Here is a 26471-nt window from a genome sequence, read left to right on the forward strand (position 1 = left end):
TGCAAAGACAGCGTCAAAAACACCGGATTTGTGAACAGTAACTAAACTATGGAGTTTCTAATTAGGGATGTCTTGATTTCAGCTTTAATAATCCAGGATTGATTCAATTGATTGGTGTCACAATACCTCATAGGACTGACATTCCCGTTATTGGTCTTCTGTCATATGGCCATGGCTTTTGGGGGCCATTTTTAAAAATCACCTCCTTGTTCTAATGTGCATGGCTTTCAAATCTCTATCACATATCAGAGACCTATCACATAAATTTTTTTCACTAACAATCTACATGATGCTTTTTCACTCTTTACAATAACGTTCACAGTGCCACAGTGAGAGAGACCTGTTGTCAGAAAATGTCTCTAAACTCCTCTGATCTTTGTACGGGTCAAAACAAATCCTGACAGAAACATCCCTGATTCTAACATTTATTCTATTTTCACTAAGTTAAATGTCTGAAGTTATAAGATCATCATAGGTGACCTAAAAATATTTAAAACTGAGCAGAGTTTCTGTTAAGATGTAATGGTAATACTTACCTTTTCGCTCTGTTGTAAATAAGAACTACCCACAACATTGTTTTTATCCATGTAATCGTCAAGGTTAGGAGTCAGAGTGGGCATGAGGCTTCAGACTTTCAGGGTTCGTTAAAATGTTAGTCCCATTAACCGTATTAGCATTCCGTAACCATTACAGAGGGACCAAGGTGCAATATAGCAGCGCTGTGTACTCGATAGACAGAAGAGACCTTTTCTCTTTTCTCACCCATCAGAAATGAACACAGGTTTTTACCAAGTTTATCAGTCACCTTTACTCATTTATCAAAAAAAAAAACAGTGTAAAGGGCTCCTCTGTCTAGCTCCACTGGGAGGTCCTGCTCATTCTCAGTGCTAATAAGCTAATAGTCTCTGCTGCCATGCCATTGGATGTCGCAGTGGAGACACCAGCGCCATGCTTAACCAGTCACAGAAGTCATTGTTCGAACGTCCAAGACACTCGGGAAAGAAAAAAGACGGACTTTCCAGGTGCCGTGGCGATTTTTTTTCAGGCCACGTTCCAGACTGCTGCTTTTCTCTCGGCCGCACATTCAGTGTGCTTTGCTTTAACCGCACTGCCACAAACTCTGGGGCATACTGAACAGCAGTGCATTGCATCCAAAGGCTTAGTCTTTGTGCCATGCGTGCACATGAGACAAATAGGGGCAGAGTAGGGGCAGAGTGGGGGCAGATAGGGAAGCAGGGGTCTGGGCGAAAAAGGGCAGAGCAACATTCTGTGCCCGTCTCCAGTTTGGGTCTATGAGGAGAGGGCTGAGGTAGAGGCGATAAAAACTTACCCACGCCGGGCTCGTTCAGTGCACTGTAGCGCTCTCTCAGGGCCAGAGGGGTCAAAGTTCGCCTGCGTTCTTCGCTCCCAGCAACCTAAGGCAGGGATCAAAGAAAGGACTTTATGACAATTATTCCTTGCGGAATAGGATCAATGTTTGGACGACACAGTATTAGCAACAGAGATTTCAACAATAAATAAACAAACAGATTTGTTTCTATAAATATACATACCAAACTTTTATTCATTTTCAAAAAGAAGGGAAACTAAGTTGTGAACTTAAGAACAAAATTGGCCAGGGTGACATGGTCAGTGAAGAATACAGCCAGTATTGAGATATGCTATTTAAATTAAACACAAATCATTTTAGATTTCTAAACATTACTGGGTGCCAACAATTGTGGTAAGCACAATACATGTACAATTCAATATGTACATACCTTTGAAGAAGTCTGTCAGGTATGTTTACATATTTAAAGTTTTTTAATGGGATATTTTAGAGTTTTTAAATTCACAGATAGCTACTAAAAACAAAAACTAATTCATTTTGTAGTATGTGGCATGTGTCAAGTGAATGAACACCCTTTATTAGACACTGAAGGGGAAATATTAATAACTATAAATAAATATAGCTGGCCAGACGGCCCACCATTTTTGGTTCTATTTTTACAGAAAACTCCAAAACAAGCATCAGTCTGCAGGCCATTTAATGAGAAAGTTGAAGAAAAAGAACACTTTATGCTAGCTGTATTGCTTCTACACGACTTCTTTTGAATCCTTTTGCACACAGATGGTGACTAATAAGAGCATTTTAATGTTAAAAACTTTTAACATTTCAGATACTTCATAGGCATTCATGTTTCAATGGATGCATCATGGCAAGTTCTTACCTTGACACAAGGTGGCATGGTTATATTAAGGTTACACAGGACGTGTTGCGAGTCCTCGTACTTAGTGCATTTCCTCAGAAAAGAGAGAAATCCAGTGGCTTCCTTGTTGCTATCCCTGACCTAGCACAGGTAGATCGCAGAATAAAGAAGAAAAGGAGGAGGGAAATAGAAAGAGGTAGATGGAGAAGAAAAGAAACGCGTGAAAGAAAGAGTGCACGAGACGATGCACATCAGAAAATATCAGAGAGGAGCAGAGAAAGAGGAAGGAGGAGCAAGAGGAGAAGACAAACACATCAAAAAGAGGAATTAGATCTCTCCACCGTGGCTGGAGGTTGGCGCGCAGTAACATTGGACAAGAAGCAGGGGGGAAACAGGGATGGAAGCAGTCCACAGGCAGGCAAGAGAGAGAGATTTACCTGCACATTTTACCTGGGCGTCTGTCAGATCAGACATTTACAGAGTGACCATGAGAGAAAGAAAGAGAGACAGTGAGACAGACACATACAGACAGGCAAGGCCGCAAAGATTGGAAGGCAGGCAAAGAAAGTGAGGGAGACACAGGTCATGCAAACAATTACCCAAGAGAGTAAAGAGGATAGATAGGTAAGTTGTTTGTTGCATGGCTACAAGAATTTAGGTAGGTGATACTAGACAGTACCATAAGTCACACCGAAAGACATGAATGAAAGAACAAAAATTGGCTGTACTCGGCAGAGTGAAAAAAAAAAGAATATATACTGTACAACACAATGAAAATACACAGACATGGTCACAGGACAGACAAGACCAGGTTTATACAAAAAAAGTTCCCTGTAGTTTAAGTGTGGGCTAACTTCCCTTTTGGAGCTCGACTTCCAGCACTGGCTAACTCTTCTCCGTACGTTTACACATCATTCATGCATATCTTTTCTGTAAATATTTGATAATGCCTCATTAATCTCTGTTAAAAACAATTTCATTTGTATGTCCTGGGTTTACAGCAGAGGTCTCCAAATGTAAATACTGTATTAAGAGTCAAAAGCGAACAGGAGGTGTTAGTATGGATGACAGGGGAAGGACAAAGGCTAATGATGCTAATTAAAAGGAAACTTTAGATTTGCTCATTCAGACAGCTGAAAAACTTGGCAGTCTTTTGAATTTTCAGAGTTTTAAAGGTAAGGGCCCATGTGAAAAGTCTTCGAGTTTGTGTTATTGCAGTTCTAAGTCTTTTTTTGCTAAAAGTCCTGGGGAAACAACAGTCCCAAAGCATGATTCTATCTCTTCCTTGCTTTTCTGACACCATTACATCTTTGTTGTTGTAGCCACTTTCCCAGAGAAAATGGCAATACGTTTTGGTATACCCTAAGAAATCTCTCCTTTTTCGCTAATTTTAAACATTTCTGTTTTTTTTCCCCCTTTCTTTTCAATCGATTTCCAAAAGCCTGACATGAGAATGAAATTCTCACATATAGCAGAATATTCTCTACTATATGTGAGTTTCTTCTGTTTACATGCCTTTTTTTCTTTCATCAAACTATTCTGACAGTATTTCTGAGAGCAAATTAGGAATTCATTCAGAATATTTAAATATAGTCAAGTTGTCCTCCATTGACGGCGAACATATGTTTCGTACTTGTTTCTTTTTAAACAGAACCTTAAATATTTAATGGATAAAATATTTAAGATTGTGTAATATCTTAGAAAACTTTACCAAGAAAATGTGTCTAATTTAGCCTGTGAATGTATGATCAACAACGCTTTATTTTTGAAATATTAATAATGGTTAATTCGTAATAAAGATGACCAAAGTTTATTAAACAGCACATTGCCTTCATATGACATGATAGTCCTGAGAGGCTAATTATACAGTTTGTTGTTATTCATACATTTAATGCCGAAATCATCAGTTTTTCAGGTGGATAAATAATTTTTTTTTGTTTCAATGGCGCTATACCCCTATTTACAATTTTACACATCATTGACAGCATTAATAAGAGCTGCCGTCAGCTTGATAATTACATTTCTGTTAATCAGTAAGTACTTCGGGAAAAAAATGTCGACTTTCTGGAGAGCGGATGCTAGACGTGTTGAACCCAAAACCAGAATAAAAGGAAAACAACAACAAAAAAAAAAACCATGTGGAATGAATGGTAAATGTTAGACAGTTAGGCACGTGGAGAGCCACATAGAGACAGACCTTGACAGACACAGGCAGTCTGTTATCTCTGAAGGCCTGGAAGCTGAAGCTACGAGGCTGCTGGGTTGCCTTCCGAATGGGGACTAAATTCCCAGAACACTCCAAGTGCAGCGGCATGCCCTCCATAAGCTGTAAAAACCAGCTCAACGTTAGAAAACAGAAGGACTATGACAATCCACTTTCAAATGAACTACTAAAAGGCACATTGCCAGGACTGATATAGTAAGTAAAATAAGGGTGATTATTAAAAAAAAGTCAGATTCTTGTTATCATTGCTTTTTGTTGTTGTGATTACTGTTCTTTTGATCCTTTGCGCTAACCTCAATATCTCGACTGCGGGCCACTTCTGTGAAGTTTTCATGCAGTTCCAAAGTCTTGTCCATCTTATCGTCAGTCATGCAGTAGCAACGCAATCGCCCTTCCCGCGCTTCGTTCATCTTTGCAAAAATAACAAATTTTGCCATATATGGGACTGACATGAGCTCCTTGTACAGCAAGTTGGCAAAAGTCACTGCTTCTGCTGTACGCGGACAGTCTGCCAGCCAGAATCTGAATGGGCAAGAAGAGGGATTATTAAAACCAACATTCACAAATGTTTTGCAAATAAATAAGGGACAGGAAGAGGACTCGTCATGGATTTTCTTTTTCATGCCGTCCGTAGTCAGCTGCTTACCGTGCAGACACGTTGGTGGTAAAACTGGCACAGTTGTTTGCGTACATCAGCTTGGTGGTTCCAGTAATGTCCTCCCACTGAGCTGGAGCTGTTCCACCTAGATCACAAAAACAGTGTGCTTAATGAGGAAAGAAACGGCTGCCTACACAGTCCTGAATAACTCTTTATTTATACTACTTGGGCCTTTTCCACTTCTTACCGTATTACAAACATAAGCTTCAATACATGTTTGTGTTTTTTAGAATTCATTTTGGCAATTTTTTCCTATCAAACATAGTTCAAGCATAAGTTTTGATGGTTTACCACAGACTCTTAACTGCTTTTATGAGTGACCTTGAGAGGTGCGTTCTAACACATGAATATCTTTTGTTCTGCCGCTGAAAGTCTTTAATAGGGTGTCTCCATCCATCTTATGATCAACTATGACCAGCTTTCAACATCACGATGCTGCCGCTACCATGTCCATGTCTATTGGTGGGAATAATATCTTAGGCAGTATTAATACTGAGATTAGAATGTCTCAGTTGGTGGAATATATATAAATAATGCCAAATAACTGCCTTTACATGTATATATATATATATATATATATATATATATATATATATATATATATATATATATATATATATATATATATATATATCCATCAATAAATTCAACAAAAAAAAAACAAGAAAAGAAAAGAAATTGTGGCACAATGTTTTAACCCTGAAACTGTATCATTGTTGAACCTTTTTTGGACTTATCTTACAGTACCTATAACACTGCAGAGCAGGCGCAAGCTGGTGGTGTCTCCCTCGCCTGCGTCCCGTGGGCTCTCTCTCCAGGACGGAGGTAAAGAAATGCGGAGTCCAATTGGACGGTGAAACTTGCGCCGTCGGGGTTCAATTGTAACCACCGGGCTGAAGGTTGCCTGGTTCCCAAGCTGCCTAGTTAGCAGTTCATCAGGGATTGGTTGGGCCTAAGGTTTATTCAGGGGGACAAAAACTTCTTAAGAACACCCAGAATAAAATAGTATAAAAAATATGGCTGAACATAATTAAGGGGTAAAAAAAAAAAAATACTGCATGTCACATTCAAAAGGATAGTGCATAAATGTAGAACTAATACAAATTGGAAAAGTGAGGAAAAAAATGTGCAATAAAATGAAACAACAAACTCACAGCCATACTCACACATGCAACAAAGTCATATTTTACATCTGACCCAACTCAGAGCAGTGCATCAGCAGTGTGGCTCACAACTTAAATCAGGAAACTGAGGAGTGACGAACGGCTGGACAAAAGGGAAAAAATATAAAACAAACCAGCGTAAGCAAAGCAAAATGTGGACTATCACATTGACTGTTGTCAAGGCAAAAAAATAAATAAAAAATAAAAAAAGATATTGATAAAGTGCAATGCTGTAACCAAAAAAAAAAAAATAAACAATGAAGGCCGGATTTATGTAAAGCAAAAAAGGTAGCATGAATGATGCCTTAAGTGTACCAAGTTCACACACACAGTTCAGTTCATGTCAACCTATTCTTCAGAAACAATACTGGTTCTATAAATTACATCATACTGTCTCATAATACATAATAAATCACAACCGCTGTTTAAACTAGCTACATTTGAAATGTCCATTCGTTTTTACTGGCTTATTATTTCATGTTCACTACAACAATGGCAAACTATGGTATGGGGTGACCAGATGTTTTTCTTCTTAATTGAAAATCTACTTGAGACCAGGGGTATTTTGTTACAATGAACCAAGTAACCCTATTAACCAGTTTCTTAAATAAATGTTGTGTGACTACACAGGGATACACACCTGAATCTGAGATCACGGACAAGAAAGCTTCAAAGTATTTTGCTAAAAGTTCTAATTTTATGCATACATAACAATTATGTCAAATTTATCAAATCTGAGCATATTTAAACATAATCTGAGTGTACATGTTACACTTTGTGTTTGTACTGTAATGTTCTGGGAAAGTACCTGGTCAGATCCCGGAAAGTACCTGTCATGATCCTTGAACGTTTGGGGTTTAGTTTTGTTTTTGATAACATCTTTGTTGTTTATGTTTAAAAGGTCTTGCCATATATGGTTGATTTCTCTGTTTGTTATTGCTAGGTACTTGTTGTCGTACAGGTGCATTCTTTTATGTCTAGTTCATACTTATTTCTTGTTTCCTGTTCTCTGTGTTCTCTGTGTGTCTACTCGCCTAGATCTGTATTGTTATCCCTCTGTTTTGTAGTTTCCTCTGTGCCTGGTTCAGTTCCCTCTGTGTTAATCATACTACTTCTAGATAGTCTCCCTGCTTTGTTTTCCTCAACAGCTGTTCCAATTTCCCATGATTAGCTCAACCCTACCATTTTCCACTTTTCCCTCACGCTATAAGCTCCCTGGTTTTCAATGCTCATTACAGGATCCTTCTGTTACTCTGACAATGCTCCATGTCCTGTTCTCCTCATTCAAGTTCTGTCAGTTTAAAACATTTAAACTTTGCATATTCCAACTTTGTGTCTGCATTTTGGTGATACTTCAACTTTCAAAACATGACAGCACTCGGAAAGTTCTTGGAAGTAGCTTCCAAGTTCTGATAAAATATGGGTTGTATTATTTGGTTCTAGAAATTGTATTCTAACCACAAAAGATAAATAATTATGAAACAAAACTAAAAACAGAAAAAATAATTGTTTTAGTTCAAAAGCAAGCCAAATAACAAAGATCTAAAGATTGACATGGGAAGTGTCTGGTGGCTGATGGATATAGCAATTGAATGTCCTGTCTGTCATGGTTGAGTTTTGGTTTGGCTTTGTTTTTCTGTTATTTTAATTTTTTCATCTCTTTTGAGTTAGGTTTAATTTTATTTTATGTTTTCAGTCATCAGTTATTTTCTGTCAATTTTCACTTCACCTCCTCAGCAGTCAGTCACACCTGATATCATTTGCTTGTTAATTAGTCAGACCCTTGTTTTACCTGTTAGTGCTCTATTTAAACCTCCCTCTGTCTTCAGTTCAGCACTGGGCCGTCTTCTGCTATCCACCACTCCATGCCAGTCCTCGTTTGTGTCTTGGAAGATCTGTTTCTGTTCTTTTATTGAAGGTTAGTCCTGCCTGTTGCCTTAAAAGACTTGGTACGCTACTGTTGTCCCTGGAGAAGCTCTGTTCTGTGTCCTGGTGTCTCCAGAGAGCTGCTAACCTGACTAGCTGCTCTGAGGAAGCCCTACTCTGTGTCCTGGTATCTCCTGAGAACTGCTAACCTGCCTGGCCACCCTAGAAAAGCTCCGCTCGGTGCCCTGGTGTTGCTATGAGGCCTGCTAGCCTAGCAGCCCTATGCTTCCTAGCCTCCAGGCTTGAATGGACTCTCACTCCGGGCCGTCAGCTCCTGCCATCACCTACATCCCTGACCTTCTGCAGTCCTGAATCTCCGGTCTTCATCACTCACCACCCAGCATACTTGTTTCAATAAAGACTCAAACTTTTAGTCCCGTGTGTGCGTCCTGAGTTCATCGATAAACAAACCATGATACTGTCTAAAAGATTAAACGGCGAGAAGAAAGATATATTTTTCTATAAGATCTTACTGTAATGCTATTACCAGTAACTCTGATGTAAAGGAGAAAGAAAAGCTTAGCTAAAACCAAGTTTTCTTTCCCTCTGATGTAGAATTTAGCCAGCCACTGCATCAAAATAAGGTAAAAATTGTACTTGTAAGATCTTACTTTACAGTGGCAACTGAGACAATCATTTGAAATTTTTTTATATTTTCTTGTCTTGTTGGATATCTGAAACGTGTTTTCTGCTAGTTTAAATGTAAAAAGGAAGGGCATTTTGTTTGGATTATCAAGCACTGTTTCAGAAGTATGCATCTGTATCCCTTACGAGTCAGTCCTGTTTGGTACATGTAAATAAGTTTGAAGGGTCTGATTATAGATGTTATTGAAAATTATGTACATGAGATTTTATTGGCCTCCATGTGGCCAAATATTTGAATTCTAAGTAATCCATATCTTGACATGTCTTGTTATACATTTGTCAAAAAAAGGGTTTTAAATATTAATTTGGCAAGTCTTCCTGAATAATTTTAAATCAGGTGGCTTAGACAGAAGCAGTGAAAAGACACTTTACAATAAAGATACAAAGGGACTTATTGCACTTAAACATTCTTAATAGGGCAGCAAGTGTCCCCACGAGTTCTACTTTATTCTACTAATTTGCAAAAAAAGAAAAAATAAGGACAACTCAAAGAATTAAAGCAACGAAAGCCAACATTCAGCAAGCTGGTAAATGTGCTACTATTGACCACAAAGTTTTTCTTCCTCTAAGACTGCGTGAAACATAAAACGTCCAATCAATTGTTTATATAATTGCCTGCAAGAATTCCTATCTTTTTACCTGAAGTCCCAGCCTCACTCTCTTGGTGACGGCAGTCTCAGGGAAGATGGCCTCCACATGGGGCACCAGCTTACTGGTGAGCCGACCGCCCTCAGGGCCGATAAGATCACTTTCCTGCTGAACGCGAGAGACAACGGCAAAGTAGAGAGGGAAGTCGGTGGAGATGATTCGACGTATTCTCTTCTTCTCCAGCTCCTCGTGACTCTCCAATTCTACAGCGAAGTGAAAGAAGGGTCAAAGGGAGGGAAAATGATTTTTAGAGTTACAGCAGATATCAAAAGAAGTTAAGTTTCAGAGTTTGCCTCGACAGCTCTCTTGTTAAAGTTTACCTTCAGGGTTGAATGTTGAATGACCACAGACTTATCTGCAAACATGCAATCTATGGAAAACAACAATAAAATGTGACTTACCTTCATCCATGCCATTTAAAATAGTTTCTAGCACTTCATCTCCATAGCGGTTGCGATGTTCCTTCCAGACTGAGCCGTTTTCACTTCGCAGGACCACAAGCTCCCTGTCCCCACGGGCCAACGAGGCAAAGTGGGGAATCTCCACTATAACAGGCCTGTAAAGGTAAAACCAGCTTGTATTTAATGTTTTGAAAAAGTTAATATTTTCAACTGTCTACAAGGGGGCTTTGGGGGAAATAGAGCCAATTGGACATTTGCTGCTATGGTGTAATTCTTGGCCTTCAACAGTATAATACACAGAATACTGCCGTAATGAACAATAAGATTAAAGGGATCAACACAGACTGTTGCTGGAAGGGTTTTACATGTGCGAACACACAAAGGAAGGTCCTGAATCCCCAGACAGGTGTTAATGATGTCAGAAACAAAGTATAATCAGACCCATGTCAAGCATAAGCAGAAGACCTGGAGGGATGATAGGTGAGAGGAAAGAGGTGGGCTGCTTAAGGATATGGAATGAGTAGTGAGAGAGAGAATAAGGACATAAAGATGGTGCGATATGTATATAAAAAAAAAAAACTATGATGAAAGAACCAACAATGCTATCCAAAGTCTGAGTATTGGACCAATCAGACATAACATTATGTCCAGCATGCAGCCCCAAATGCTACAAACTGCAATGCACTGAAACACTGATTTCTTTGGAGCATTAACTTCTACTTTGTTAGTTATAGGAAATAGGGACAGTTGTCCTGCTGCATTGCATTTTGGGACTTCTGAGGGTCACTATAAGCTCTGATAAATAGTAGTCTTAGTAGCAGTCAGAGAGAGAGAGAGATGCTTGCCCCAATAGCTAAAGGGGTAAACTACATGGGCTTTCTTGCCTGCCCATAACCATTTTAATATTTTACCACTGCTCCTTTATAGGTCCAATTTTGAAAGATACTGATGTCGGAAGACCACGAACATGCCACAAGACCATAGTTTGGGAAAGATGAGGTCTGCGATCTGACACGGTGGTGCTCCAGGAACAACCTGATCCTGAACACGAGTAAGATCAAGACTGTGAACACTTCCCACCTGGTGAAGAAGGCCCAACAACAGCTCTTCTTCCTCAGGAAACTGAAAAGGTCTGGTCATTCCACTAAGCTGCTAAACAACGTCTATAGAGCTACCATTGACAGCATAACTGTATGGTATGTGATCTGCACAGTACAGGAGGGGAGGGATTTAGCACGGGTGGAGAGAACAGCGCATGGGATTGTGGGATGCCGTCTGCAGGATTCGGACTCACTTTATGCAGAACAAGTCCAAAGAAGGGCCAGACGCATCTACACTGAAAACCACCTTATTAACTCATTATGACAACTAGTTCATACAAACGTTTGAATCTACAGCTTTTACATTTTTTTTATCTTTTGAATGCTATAATGAGAAAAAACAAACAAACACTGTAACCCTCGTTCATTGCCTGTTTCTTTGTTTGTCTTTTATGTGTGCTCTTAGCCGGAGTGGTCAAAAAGCATACGGTGACAATAAAGAATCTTTATTTATGTATTTGATATCATGTCTTATGTGGAGGGGCCATAACAGAGTTATGTACCAGTTCTACAGGGGCACTGGCCCCTGTTGGCCCCTGTCTAGAGCTGCCCATGCCCTCAAAAGCCTAATAAACACTTGGATTACCATCACAGGAACTTAGAGGATATATTAAGGTAAAAGTGTTACTTTACCTTACTGTAAAGTGTCAAATGCCTAATGCTGCTCGCTGGTGGATGCATTGCCACGGTTTGACGACGCACAGTGTGTGGTGTCCGGTCAACAGCAAGCACAACACACCCCACATGAATAGATTTCACTCAGGGTCATTCAGAGATCAGAACAGGAAATCTTGCGAAACGTCTAAAGATCGGCTACACGTCACATTCAATAGGCTGCTTGTTTGTTTTGTCCTCGGGAAACACCAGGCCTAGAAAATCCAATATGTTGAATATCCATGATTTGAGGTCGGAGTGGTCCCGGCGTTTTACCAAGTGGACTAGATCTCTCTTAACACAGCTTAAGATAGTTGGTGCCTGTCAGAAGGGGTAGTTCGGGGCAAAATTGGGGCCAATTATCCTGCCATGTGAACCAGCCTTAAGAAACCAATTTTACTTTTTGTTTTATTCGCCATCAGTCTGGTGGTGGGCAGCGCGGGCCCCTTCACAGCCGTGGGCCCAGTGCAGCCGCACCCTCTGCCCCCCGTCAGTTCCGTTAGAGGACCCTTGTTAAACTGGCTGAAATCCTAGTGCTTGCTCATTTTCTCTGCCTCTAACATGTCAATTTTGAGGGCAAAATATTCCCTTGTTGTCCAATATATCCCAATCACTAACAGATAATGAAGACAAAATCCATATTATTTGACTTCACTTGTATGTGGTCATAATGCTATTCCTGATTTAATGCATATAAACATACATAAAACGAGGCACAAAAAAAAGCATGAAAAGAGAGATGTTTCAAACCATGAAAGTGTTATTTAAAATGTCCAGTCACCTCAACTTAAAACTTCTTTTCTTGACTAACAAATTTCCAGTGACTCATATAGACTAAAATTCAAAAACTATGTTTTATGATTATTGTTAATTGTTTTATAATGATTGTTAATTTATAACTGAATAGGAACAAGAGACTGAAAAAAAAACTAGGAGCTTTTATTTTATAAATACAGGCAGGGATGTTCTGATCTGTGCACACATATTTGAAGCCTCACGCTTCAAATTCCAGACGTTCAAGGCTCTTTTTCAGACAAAAAGCAGAGACTGAAAGGCAATGGACGGATGGACAGACCGACACATGGATGGATGAACTAACTGATGAATGGATGGACCGATTCACCACTAAGGACAATCCCACCAGTTTTCTGAGCTGTGAGCTGATACAAATCTCACAGGGTTCATCCTTACTGGTCTCACCTCTACTACAATTTACCCATCCAACTGTCCATGAAACATTCAAAGGTGTTTGAGTGCGAATGCATCTGTGGTGTTTCCGTCAATGAATAAAAAGACAGAGACAGCCATACCTACGAATATAAATCTAAGAGTGGACATGGTATGTGGTGGAACGGGAGATTCGTATCATGGATGCAGACCCTTATGGTATCTTTGTTAATTTTTTTCTATAAAACTAGCATAAAATCACACTTATCCAACTTATTCATAGCAATTCAAATATTCCTTATTTAAAAATTAACACACTTTTCCAGACTCCATTAGAAAACTGACCACAAACTGACCTAATGCACTTTCAACTCACCCCAGAAACTGCATACTTGACGGCCCCAGGGAGATGATTCGACTGGCCAGGCCCTCACCCTCCACCAGTGGAGGAGGCGTTGTCAGTTTCTGGGGTTTCACCAGACGGCAGGTGATGCGTGTCGGTGCAGCGCAGGTTCGGGGAGGGATGATCACCCGCAAGCCGTGGTGTCTGCTTCCCCGCATGGAGCCTCCGCGCGCATCCACCATGAAACTCACCAAGAACCTGAGAATTATGATGATGACAGGGAGGTTGAATGCAGTAGTGCTAACAATGTAGGAGCATCTAAATATGCAATGAAAGAATTACAAACAACCAGCAAAATAACTGATTATCTCACCCTGTGTGGATCGGACTGGCAACAGGGCTGACATTGTCTGAGGTCTCGGTAGCTGGACTGCTTGGGATAAGCGAGTCCTCGTCATACTCTTTAGGTAAAGGGATGGGTGTGTGCTGCAAACCATAGAAAACACCACCACAAATGGTAAGTATTGAGAAACAGAGAAGGACAAAGATAGGATAAAATCAATGAAATACTCCATGATGTTAAGAAAGCGACACAAAGCACAGAAGCAGCCTGTGTAACTCTCTCTGACTCTTTCCAATCATTATTTTATTGAGGAAGATAAGCTTGTTAAACGCGAACGAGGGTGAAGCCTACCTGGTCGAGCTGCACTGTCTCCGGTGACACACAGGGAATCCTGGGAATAGCAGGAGAGTACGGTCTGGGAGGGAGTAAACAGGGAGAATCAAAGGCAGAACACAGCGGCTCAATATCACTATGCAAAAAAATTAATTCATTCTATTTTCTTTATATAATAGCTAAGACAAAGCATATTTCTGGTATGTATTATGACAAAAATGATCAGAGGCACTCAACTGGTTAAACTGAAATTTTGACGACTTTCTAATTGACCATAGCACATTTTGCACGTTGTCCTGATGTATGAACGTGTGGGTGCGTGATTGTCTGTCCTGTGGGTCTCTGTTTTGTCCTGTGATGGACTAACCTCTACAGCAGTGGTTCCCAACCCTGGTCCTCAAGTAACCCTATCCTGCATGTTTTAGCTGTCTCCTTGCTGACACACACCTGATTTAAATGAATAGGCGATTAAGAGGCTTTGAAAGCCATGGATGGCTGCTGAGGAGGTCATGCAATCGTTTAAAGGTGTGCTGCATTAGAGACATCTAAAACATGCAGGGCGGGAGTACTTGAGGACCAGACTTAGGAACCACTGCTCTACAGGGTGTACTTCAGCCTGCGGCCATGCAAGGAAAAGTGTGTGTGGACAATGGATTGATAGACAGGGTATATTCACTAAGCAACCCCCCTTCTGCTTTATCTCTGCATTCAACACGTGCAAGCTCCACATAAAGGCATTGTTGAAGTTTTCCTCACAACTTTGGAAAAAAACATCTGACGGCATCAGGGAGGAATCGTGTTCATATAAAGCATTGATTTAATTTTAAAATACATCAAATTACAAAATGATTAAGTGCGGTCTATGCATGAATAGATCAGATATATCTTAGGTGACAACTTTTTGTTTTATTGCAGGAAAGTTTAAGAAAAATTTCAGATTTACAACTGTGACCTGGCTATATAAGGAAACTTACTTATATAAAAACAATATAAACATCACACTTTACCACAGGAATTTAGATGGTATGGTTAAATAAAAATACTTTTTGAGACTGACATTATTTGCCTCAAATGTAATTTAGATAAATATACACAAGTATTGATTATTTTCTCTAAAATCTAAATAATACCTCGTATATATGTGTTTGTAAAGTGCAACAGCACAGAAGGACACTATTTGTCATTAAAGCTATATCAGGAGCAGAACTTTTTGTGTATACAGTTTAACAGAAGAATGCAAAACAATTCTAGTTTTTGCAAATTTAGAGTGCACAGATTGCTTCGTGAATCTGCAGCAATGTACTGCACTTACTTTTTTAAATTACAAAAACCCATGAAAAAGTCACATTTAAGCTGCATGTGTAATCTAAACACCAGAAACCTGACTTACGTGGTACCCATGCCACCCTCGAAATCTCTGAGGGTTTTCTTTGGAGAAAGAAAGTCATCATCCTGGTCTTTGAAGTCATCAAGTTTCAAATAGCGTGCGCCATCCAGCCCAAGCAATTCGTCTCCTGGAAGTAGGATTAAAAAGAAGATGATAAACTGAAAAGTAAAGACAAAATTTGCCGAAAGGTAAATAAACAGATTGTCCAGAAAACAGGATTAGGAGAAAACGGGATAAGAACAAGGTAGCACACAAAATTATTTGAGATCTTAGTTCCCAAGTTCTACAAATTTCCTAGATTAGGTATATTATAACACTTGCCAGTATATCTCACTTACATTATATTTCAAAAAACTTAGCTAGTCAATTTATCTGTAAATAAATTCAGTTGATACTATCCAAAAGGTTCAATTTGTAGTTATTCCACCATTATGCCACCTTTCCCATCTCCTCTTTTTCAGGAAACCACAGAAAACATGTCGTAAACATTGTAGTCCAAGCAATGGAGTCAAACCGACAACACTGAGAGCAAATGGAAACCAAAGAAGTGGAAAAAGAAGAGTGGTGAGACAGTGATCATTAAGACAGTTCAGTACACTGCATGGACGGCAGACTGCAAGGCAACCTGGTGACAGCCGTTTTATTTTTGTGAGCATGCCGATTAAGGATGAAGGAACATGGGGATGGTTGTTTCTGTGTGGGAGAAAACACCTCAGTTACAAAACGGAAATAATATTAGAAATAGTATGTACAGCTTCTAATTTAGGGTTAAACAGAGATGTTTACAGACACCCATCATACAGGCTGTTCAGCCAACATTAAAACCATTCAACAAGACCAAAAGGATAGAGAAACGAGGCGTATGTGCAACCGCGTGTGCTTTTTGTAAACAGCAGATGTAGTTGTGTGTTGTTTTCAAGAGTGTCACAGCTGCTGAACAGCATGTGCTTAATCAGCTAATGGGTCAATTATGTTGCAAAAAGAAGAGCAATGTTAGTTTGGAAGGGAGCCATTTGTGACAAATTGGAATTCGGTCCATAATAAACCCATTTAAAGTTGGATTGGACGCTGGTGAAAGCAAAATGTGACTTCCATACATGCGGATGACAAAGCGGAGATAATATTTTCTATATAAATTTCTGAAGAAGCTGGAATAGAAAAAAAGAACAGAGATACAATAGAGACGATGAAGATAAATACGAGAAAACAGTGCTGGAGTCGAAAGACAAAGAATAATTAGAAAGACAATTACTGACACACAGAGATAATGAAAGTAGCTGCAATGACGGCACACATTCACTAGCCACTGGACCGGACAAGGCAGAGAAATGGATACAATCCTACCTAAAGTTAGCTGGCAAACTCCTACAAAACAAATGGAAAGAGGGGTTATAAACTGAATAGATATAAAACCCAGTGTCTATTGCGGCACTGTTGATGGTTCCCATGCAGTTTTCCTTTAGAGAAATATGAAAGAGCTGGAAAAAAACCAAGATGAAAGCAGCAGCGCCCTCTACAACGACTGAGACAGGTAAAAGCCTTAAAACAAACTAATCCTCTCTTGCTGTGATTCAATCACATGTTGAAACATTTTGAAGAAAAAAATAACTTTAATTTTGGTGCATTTATTTATTTAAAATCTTTTTTAAACTATACAATCACTAAAGCAACTGAGAATAATTTTTATACAAAAATAGCATATGAGGTGGCCATTTTCAATTCCCACTTTACCTTTAAAGGAGCAAAAAGCGAAATTTTATTATTTTAGATTGAACAAAAAAGTTTTGTGAAGAACTAAAGGACGTCACACACCATCTTTGTATTGTTTTCCAGTCTCTTGTTCACAAAGCCGGGCTGGCCACGTGTGTATGTACACGCATGTGAACAGCTGCCAGTCAGGGCTTAGCTCCTCCCTCCCCATAAAATGCCAGCACTCTGTTTGCCTGAAGATGATCAGGACCCATTATCACCACCCAAAAACAAAAAAACAATGGTCTTTGGCAAAGACGTCAGATAAGGAAAGAGACAAAATGAGGATCAATTTTGACCTCGCGTTTCCAAGGTGGAGATCATTTCAAGAGTAGAAGCAACTCCAGTTTCACTCAGGACTAGATTTTCTCCTCCCGACAGGTGAGAAACAGCATGAAGTCAAATTTCCTTGGTGTTACAGTCTTGTTAGACTTGATTTGCTATGTTGATTCGATTCAATGAAATGCTACAATCGTGGCATGTGGGTTAATTGTTGGATTTTGACCAGCAAAGGGCTAGGAGTTACTGGGTGAATGGACCAGGTCTGGGTAGGGTGGAGAGCCCCAGCGAGTAGCTGGTAGCCCAGTTAACACAGTTAGCATTGCTTAATGCAGCCTGGTGGGCTTGTGATCCTCACATACATTCAGGGCATTCTACTTTTGACAAAAAAGTAAAATTAAAACAGATAACTGGTCTGGTGCCAAGATTGTGGAGGTTGAGAGAGGCGTGGTTTGCCACAGATCTTGTTTTAGACTGCAGAAAGTGCTCAACGGCCCACCTAGAGGTGAAGTTTTGCTTATTGCTCATTTGAAGTTGATCAAAATATCTAATTTTTACAAGTATTTTCTGACTTTTTGTTTTCCCTGCCCATTTCTCTTAACCACTCTTCAAAATAGGAACATTGGGACAACATGCCATTCAAGTAAGGTAGACGTGTGCTGATCTTTATTTTACTTTTTGATCTCTTTGGTCCTACAATGGCAAAGGTAAACAGATGGCGTTTGCTACACTGCTGGCGCTTTAACTAGAACACCTGTGTGCTTTTCAGATAAAATTGAGATACATTTTGTTTTTAACAAAAAGCAACTTCCGTTGAAGAAAAGTACTTCAAGCCCACTGTTGAGCATTATGGGGGACCTGTGGATCTTCCAAAGGCTTTTGTAGACTTGTTAGAGTGCATGGCATGATGAAGAAAAGTTTCAAATAAAGCAATATATTCTTTTGTTAAGCTAATCAATAGGAATTAGGAACTATAATTAGAATATCAATGACATTGTAAATAAAATAGGTAACAACGGCCAATTTTTACCAGTTCCTTAAAATGGGAAAGTAATTGGCCAAAGAAGCTGAACCCACCTCTATTATATGATGCCAACAACTGTGGAAGGTACTGAAAACGGTCAATGTGTCTAACGTTATTCTAACAGAAGACCTACCTTCATCTTCAGAAACATCCAAAATTTCATCTACTGTCTCAGGAAAGCTCATCCGATGCTTCTCTGTGGTCATCTGTGAAGCACCAAAGGGAGATCAGAAGTAAAAGGAAAGGCAGAAGCTAAGAAAGGAAGCTTTATGCTCAGCTTATTTGCTAGGGGAGCTCAATGAAGGAGAGAGTTATTTTTGCCATGCATTTCAAAGCATCTTTTTATATATCAATGTACTCCCATGCATGTGTTACTCACAGTGGAAACAGATTCCTCAGTGACAAGCTTCAGCACATCAATGACAGAAATATAACCCAGTCGCTTAGCAATGCCAAGTGGAGATGTCCCATTCTGCACAGAGAAATATATTTCTTTCAGCTTTTCCATTTTCCAAACAAAATATATCAGATTATTAAGTTTGTATGCACAGTGTAAAAATGTAAGCTTTCACAATAAACATCTACAAAATAAATGCAGGACTGCAGACGGCAGCAAAAGAAACCATTACAGTAAATTCAGTCTATGTGAATGAAACCACTCACTCCAACCGCAGTTTAAGAAGATAAAATTGCCTGTTTCCTCTTGTGTCTCCAAGCAAGAAAGAACTATATTGTTTGGGTTTACATTTTAGACGAAACGGCATTTATCTTGTTTAAACAAATTACAATTAACCTAGAACCTAGAATATGTGAGAATCACTGTATTTTGATATGTTAACGATACAAAACACAAACATTATTATTAAGGTGTTCTTAATCAAATCTGTTTTTCATCTAATCTGTTTTCATCTAACGTTTCAGTGTTAGTGCCTGCAGTAGTAAGCTCGTTAACACAAGGCAAACTGACATTCAGACTTCTGCAGAGATGTATACAAACTGCCAGACTAATATGCATCAAGTACGATTTTCAAAGCTGTTTTAGAGAGATGGAGACAGATGGACAGACACCCACTGATGTGATTTCATTAGGCAAGGCTCCATGTTTTAGTAACAAGGTGACAATATCAGTGTGGCCCTGTTGAGCTGCCTGGTGCAGGGGGGTGTAGCCCATCTGCAGGGATAAAAACAGAGGATGTACAATCAGCTAAAAGGAGAGAGAGAAAAAAAGCAAAGTGTCCAGCTCTTAAAATAACTGAAGAGTTTTACCCTTGTTTTGGCATTTACATGAGCCTGCTGCTGCAGTAGAAACTTCACCATCTTTATGTTGCCATAGTGGCAGGCCACATGTATTGGGGTGTAGCCCATCTAAAAGAAGATGAGAGAACGTGATTAATCATTTCCAACTAAGTCAGTTTCTTGTAAATATTTATAAAATATTACACCAGGACAACAAATAAATGAAGCAATGCATTATTTAAACATATCACACCTCTTCAATAAAAAGTCCCATATTCATTAAGAGCAGTATGGTACTGTTGCATAATTAAAGAGCAATTTTTGCATTAATGCTTCAATCTAAGCTTACATTGTTTCCTATAGGACAATTTTATCCACTGATTATGCTTTTTAAAGCCTTGTCATTGTGCAAGCCTCAACAGTATATGGCTTAAAGCTAAATGACCTGGTATCATTTTGGCTATTATTTCCTCAAACCTACCAGTACAATCAGTACTTTTGTTTCTTTTAGGCTAGATGCTTGTCACAATGCAAAAAATAAAATAAATAGAAATAAAATAACCATAAGGAATTTTCACAGCTTTTGAATTAAAACAATTATAAATTTTCTAACCTCCTGCATATGTGAGCTGTCCTACTATGCTAACACTAGCTTGGACATAAACCAAGACAAGTGGCGCTTCTGTCTTAGCTGTATTATTTATTTTCTCATTATTGCTACAGTTTAACACATTTATTCAAATTACTAGCTGTGAAAAGAGGAATACAATCCAACGACACTCTAGGTAATCGTTTTTTTTACCTGTGTTTTGCAGAAATTACATTACTACACCTAACATCATGTTGCTTAGCACCTCTAGTGATTAAAACAATTAAGCCGTCTAATGACGTTCCATTAATCTCAAATCCCTTTTCTCAATTTTGATCTTTGTACAGGCAAAACACTGAGAAGCAGGACACTGCTTAAATGAGCTGATGACTCTACTCTGCGATTCTGATACGTATCAGTCTCTATTTTCTGCTCATTTTACCAGATCCAATTTAGTTTGCAAATCCACGCAACGGTTCGGTGTGACTTACCCGTGACGCAGCATAGACGGATGCACCCTGCTTGACCAAGGTGTCTGCGATGCCCACATGACCCTCCTGAGCTACAAGATGCAGAGGGGTCAGTCCATTCTGAAAAAAGAACCCACACACGGTGGACTGTTCAGTTTAGCTTGCTTCCCTAAGCATTTTTGCTGTGTGCTAAACTACAGCAGTTAATCACTGCCGTCGAACATGCAGCGCCGTTCTACTCTACCTTGTTCCCTAGGTTCACGTTTGCCTGTTTGGAGATAAGCAGGGCCACCATATCGGGTCGCCCCTCCTGTGAGGCCAGGTGTAGGGGCGTGATGCCTTGGAGGGACTCCGCGTTTGGAGTTGCTCCATTCTGAAGCAGAACGCTGGCCACCTCTACCTGGTTCTGCTTGGCAGCTATGTGCAGGGGAGTGTAACCGTTCTGGAGAAATAAACAAAGCCACAGATACCAGCTCGGACCTCGGTCTTTTGAACACGCGTCTGCGTCCAACACACAATAAATACTTGAAAGCGGTTGAGAAAGAGCAGCGGCAGGTACTAAGACAGCTGTGAGAGTGGCTCTACAGGCAAAAGGGGCTTGCACGAGTACGCGCACACTCATCAGCGGACATCTTACTCGGGCAGTGCTGTGTGCTGATCCTCCCTTGCTGACCAGGAGTTTAACAACATCCAGGTTGTTGTGATGCACGGCCACATGAAGGGGAGTCAGACCATTCTGTCAACCACACACATATACACATGTGAACAGATATAAACCCAGGGACGTAAATGCACAGAAATCACACAGAAACATGTAGGTATGGGACGCATACTATGGTAATAAGCCGATAAAGCAACATTTTCCCAACAAGCTTAAACTCGGAGGTTTGACAGCGTTAAAGCGCAGAAGCCGAGCAATGACTCACCTTCCCTGCCGCATTCGGGTTGGCGCCCCTCTCCAGGAGGAGCTCTGCTACATCCACTTTCCCATATTTGGAAGCTACATGGAGAGGAGTGAAACCTTTCTGCTCCAAGGGCAAGGAAAAACAAAACAAAAAAACGCATCAAAAAATGTCTGACAGATGCATTTAAACGTTGACAGTGTAAAATGCGATACCCCTGAGATCCCAATCTACTCCACCTTTGTCATCTTGACTTGTTGGGCTCCTGCATCCAATAATATCCGTATGGTGTGGACGTGTCCTTCACGTGCAGCAATGTGTAAGGGCGTGTGACCTGCAGTTGTGGCTGAGTCAGGGCTAGCCTTGTGCTCCAGGAGCAGCTTGACTAATTCCTTGTGGCCCATACGAGCCGCACAGTGTAAAGGTGTCTGGTCATCCTGCGGGGGAATAAGAAGAGTGCCGAAAGACTTTCTTATAGCAAATGGAATAATGTTAATGACAAGAATGATGCAGACGTGATATATATATAACCTTAATCTAAAGTGAGCCTCATGCAGTTGAGAAAAAAATAGAAAAAAAAAAATAAATAAAAATGCAAAACTGATACCTTTGCCTTTGCATCCACTTGTGCTGCATTCTGTAGCAGGAACTGCGCCACTTCACAGTGTCCTGCTCTGGAGGCCATATGGAGGGGGGTCTCCACTTTCTGATGCATATAAATACAAAGAGCCACTTATTCAAACTGAATACAAGAGATTTTTTACTTGAATAAGTCATAGTAACAGGCGGTATTGTTGGTTAAAGGCAAAATGTGATTAATATCTATTCATTAATTCAAATAGACTTGGTTTTAAAAAGTATTCCTACACCTCATCCATTTCCTTTCTTTCCAGCCTTTAGTTCTCAGACATATCAGTTGATTTTTAAGCCATTATGATTACAGATGTTTCATGTGTTTTTTCTTCTTTTTTTAACAACACTCGGGATTCTTTATTTGCTCTAAGCAATAGAGAATCAAGAAGAATCAACAATCTTTATTGTCATTAAGTGACCTTAGTAAAATTTTGGTGAGGCACTGGCTCCGAATTCACTCGTAACACACAGACACAAAACAAGACGTGGTGTTCAAATCGAATACACCAACAACACTTCCTGAGAAGGTATATGCATGCAAATAGTCCTTAGCGCCTGATAAAATATAAATGTTCCAGTCAGAAAAGCTTGAAAGCAGTAATTTTACATGTGATGTAATGTTCTGTGCGATTGCATGAGATAAAACGCTCCAGGAGGAGTTAAAAAAGTGTGCAAATGGTCATTAGCAAAAGTTTTAATGTTCACGTTAAAACTCTAAAATCTGCACAAAAAGAAAAGGCATATTCAAAGCAGCTCAAATAATAATAATAATAATTGTTATAATTATTATTATTATTGACAACAACAAAAAACATAGCTTTATTTTATGGTAACAACAGTTTAGTGATCCTATTAGATAATTTTCACTTCCCTCTCTTTGCCATGTTTGGCTGCAAGGACCAAATTTGTTTATTCCGCATTCAGTTAATTTTGTTTGTGTAACATTTCACTCAATACTTACTGTACATGCAACATTTACATATGTAAAAGTGACTTCAATCAGTGACTTCAATCATGACTGATTGAAGTGACTTCACAGATCATGGGTTTCCCTTAAAATTAATATATTTTTTTGTCCTTTTACGTTTTTTGTCATAGCCCATGAGCCAGGTTGCGACTGTGTTGTACTGGCTGATGAAACTGCATGTAACACAATACTTACTTATCTTTGCACCACAGTCACTCGTTTAACTCAAATGAATAAATCGTATTTCTTAAAATAACATTATAGCCTGCTCATCATCTTAAACAAAAATCACATCAAAATAAATCACAGCAGGAGCATCCATTTTTGTCTTTCATACACACATTTTAAAAATGATTATATGCAGAGACATAAAGGCTAAATATAACCATCATTTGCTGATGAAGACTCACAAGCACAAAAGATGCTGTGTTTTAAACCCGTTTTTGTTTCAACATGACAGTGGATCTGGATCTTACCACATTGGAAGCATTAGGTGAAGCCCCTCTTTGAAGCAGGTTCTTTACAATGTTTAGATGGCCCATGAATGCTGCTACATGAAGAGGAGTGAGACCAGACTGTACACAGAAACAGAAATAAAACAGGAAAGGTCGTTGGGATTTAAATAAGAAACCGACAACCAGTTCTATTCTTGTGTATTAGCGCATTCAGACAGTGGTATAGACAGCAAATTATAACGTTCTAAGTTACCTTTTGTAAAACTTAAAAAAAAAAGAAAAAAGACAGAGGCGGTCCTTGCATGAATGGTGCACTGGGTGATCACCTCCTTCTGCTATTCCCCAACTTATTGAAATACAGGTCTGAGGCAGGATTAAATGCAGTGCAGCTTCACAAAAAAAGCATGAAACGTAAACTTCCTATCCTCAGCAGCAAGCAAAGTTGCCAACTCCCAGTTGAAAATGCATGCATACAAGCAAAAGAAAACCCTGCTTAAGCTACAACTGAAAGTTTAGTTATGTGTTTTATCTAATGTGTGAGTGTGTGCATGAATGGTTGTCCTGTCTGTCTCTGTGTTGCCCTGCGACAGACTGGCGACCAGTCCAGGGTGTACCCCGCCTCTCGCCCATTCAAATGCTGGAGATAGGCACCAGCACCCCTCGCGACCCCATGAGGGATAAAGCGAGTAAGAAAATGGATGAATGGATGGATGGATGCAAGGCACCCTATTTAATGCGGCACTGGGCAACTTCCCATAGGAAGATAAATGACAATTATTTCTCGGTGGGAGAGTACAATTACAATTTAAAGACATAGTAACTTCCTTGTAATTTTAGTTGGATTAAAATGACATGTTTGAGTAGATCTTTATCTCAAAGCTTCTGAGAAGACCTGCCACGTGTCATTTTTCTTGACATATTCGAGCACATCGTCTCACCTCCGTGACAGCTTCCAAGGAAGCAGAGTGCTTTAACAGCAGGTCCATTGACCTCATGTGGTTCTTCTTGCAAGCAATATGAAGAGGTGTGAAGCCGTTCTGAGGGCACAAGAGAAGAAGAGTTCAAGGCTCCTTTTGAACCTTTGAAATCCAGTTACCTATAAACACTTAAAAATGTTCAGCAACAAGCTGTCACACGGCTCAGTGTAGCCTGGCTGAGTTAAGTCAGGGAGTTTAACCTTCCAACACAAAACAAGACAGTGACTTACCAGAGCACGCGCATTAGCTTTGGCTCCCTTGTCCAGGAGGACTTTGGCCATGCGATGGTGACCGCAGTGGGCTGCTACATGAAGCGGGGTAAGATGGTCCAGCGTGATGTCATCGATCTCGGCGTTGTACTGCAGTAGCTGCCTGACGCAGTCCATGTGATCCCCCTGAGCTGCCATGTGAATTGGGGATAGACCGTTCTGTAGACGAAATGAAGGAATATGATCAGAAAAGGGTAGGTTGGGAAGAAACAGGAGAGTGGTAGCCTGTCCAGTCTCAGGGCAAACAGAATGGTGCTCTGGCTGCTTGGTTTGAAAGGCGAGTCAAGGAAGCCGTTTTTGTTAAGAGAAACCGCCGAACGTTAAGCAGGACTCAGCCCCCTGGGAGCAATGAGTGGCCATCAGAGCACTAACGATTGGTTGATTGCCTGATTGTCCTCCTTGGCACGTGAACGACCAGTTTTGATTGTCACCATTGAATTTATTGATCCACTATGTGAAATAACTGCTTATAAGGCTGAGTTTACCTGTACGCTTTAGACTGAAGAAGTCTCTTGTAAAAGAGACAAAAATGTTTCACCAAAAGAGCCCGTCCAATTCCTTTTGTTGTTTTTTTTTTTCGTTTTCTGCCTGCTGTAGCTATGCCAAACATGTTTGCTCTACCAAGGGAGGCTTTATACTTATAAAGTCTCCCATGACGTTCAACCCTTGAAGATTTAATTTATGGAAGGTATTATGTACAGACGGATGCCAAACATGACAGAGGACGGGGGGAGAACGCAGCTTTCTTAAAAACAACAGAACACTTTTAAAAACTGGCTAAAGTTCCAAGAAAGAATCTAAAAAAAAACAAAGGAAAAATCGGGAAGCCTGATTTTTTAACACTACATTAGTCGTATTCACTCAATAGATTTGTTAATCCCATAGAAAAACTTCAAAGTGGGAGTGAAGGGCCTTTTTACTCTCTCCATGTCTTTGAGTGAAAGAATCAATGTGGCGATGGAGGTAGAAGTCGGCGCTCCTCTATTACGACCCCATCTCGCCAAGTCTAGTTTTCACAGCCCTGAGCCACCTCCTTTGGATAAGATGGCTTTGAGTCGAGGAAGTGACGTAGTGATGAAGTACAGCTTGTGCAACCAGCCAGCAACAGGGTTCATAAGCCTCACAGAGGTTCAGAAATTATTTCTGACGAAAGCAAATGCTTTCAATTTAAAGCATTTGCTTTTCTCCAGTCCACACCCGCCATTATTTTGGGAAAAAAAAAAAAAAAACGGCACAGGAAGACCTCCGACTCAGATTCGACGCAGGGTGCGCTGCCAGCGTCATCTCTACGAACTCAGTGCTGCGCCAGACATTGCTGTCTCCGCTTGTGATTAATGAGCGGCCAGAGGGAGTTCAAAGGCAGCCTGTCTTTGCAGGTTTAGGACAGAAATGTTTTGTGAAGGAGGGTATTCATAGCTCTTTAGGCCTCAGAGGCATTCAATTATAATATAAACTAGATTTCATCACAAACTGCTAAGTTTTTATCAGCTTTTGACTAAAAAGTTTGAAACATTTGTTATCAAAGCCTTTATTTGTGTTGCTGATAGGCAGACAGGTGGCAGAGAAAGTAACAGGAAGGTTACCTTAGTCTTAGCCTGGATTGGAGCACCATGTTCCAGGAGGATTTCAATAATGCGAACATGACCGTTCCGGGCTGCACAGTGAAGAGGAGTGAGCTCATCCTGCAATTCGATAGATCACAGCAGAAGTAAAAAGAAAGAATTCAAACGACAGTATTAA

At 39.9% G+C, this 26471-nt stretch overlaps 1 protein-coding gene across 8 annotated transcripts in view; it reads right to left on the reverse strand.

Moving 5' to 3' along the window:
- The window catches only part of LOC105930973 (ankyrin-1), a 104674-nt gene that overhangs the window by 25042 nt on the left and 53161 nt on the right, over positions 1-26471 (reverse strand). For 7 of the 8 annotated variants that reach the window (XM_036140145.1, XM_036140144.1, XM_036140141.1 and 4 more), the window contains exons 9-35: positions 26315-26413; positions 24693-24890; positions 24424-24522; positions 23507-23605; positions 22038-22136; positions 21670-21867; positions 21455-21553; positions 21166-21264; positions 20773-20970; positions 20550-20648; positions 19500-19598; positions 19306-19404; positions 18613-18705; positions 18367-18439; positions 16526-16546; positions 15185-15308; positions 13813-13876; positions 13492-13604; positions 13152-13376; positions 9855-10009; positions 9445-9656; positions 5819-6023; positions 5060-5156; positions 4707-4935; positions 4387-4515; positions 2211-2330; positions 1331-1415 (exon numbers count right to left, since the gene is read on the reverse strand). In XM_036140145.1, coding sequence (XP_035996038.1) covers positions 1331-1415; positions 2211-2330; positions 4387-4515; positions 4707-4935; positions 5060-5156; positions 5819-6023; positions 9445-9656; positions 9855-10009; positions 13152-13376; positions 13492-13604; positions 13813-13876; positions 15185-15308; positions 16526-16546; positions 18367-18439; positions 18613-18705; positions 19306-19404; positions 19500-19598; positions 20550-20648; positions 20773-20970; positions 21166-21264; positions 21455-21553; positions 21670-21867; positions 22038-22136; positions 23507-23605; positions 24424-24522; positions 24693-24890; positions 26315-26413 — 3430 coding nt within the window. The remainder of the gene's footprint in view (positions 1-1330; positions 1416-2210; positions 2331-4386; positions 4516-4706; positions 4936-5059; positions 5157-5818; positions 6024-9444; positions 9657-9854; positions 10010-13151; positions 13377-13491; positions 13605-13812; positions 13877-15184; positions 15309-16525; positions 16547-18366; positions 18440-18612; positions 18706-19305; positions 19405-19499; positions 19599-20549; positions 20649-20772; positions 20971-21165; positions 21265-21454; positions 21554-21669; positions 21868-22037; positions 22137-23506; positions 23606-24423; positions 24523-24692; positions 24891-26314; positions 26414-26471) is intronic. The other variant, XM_036140142.1, reaches the window with a different exon arrangement.

The sequence above is a fragment of the Fundulus heteroclitus genome, chromosome 8 (assembly GCF_011125445.2).
Source record: "Fundulus heteroclitus isolate FHET01 chromosome 8, MU-UCD_Fhet_4.1, whole genome shotgun sequence".
In the NCBI taxonomy this organism is placed as follows: domain Eukaryota; kingdom Metazoa; phylum Chordata; class Actinopteri; order Cyprinodontiformes; family Fundulidae; genus Fundulus; species Fundulus heteroclitus.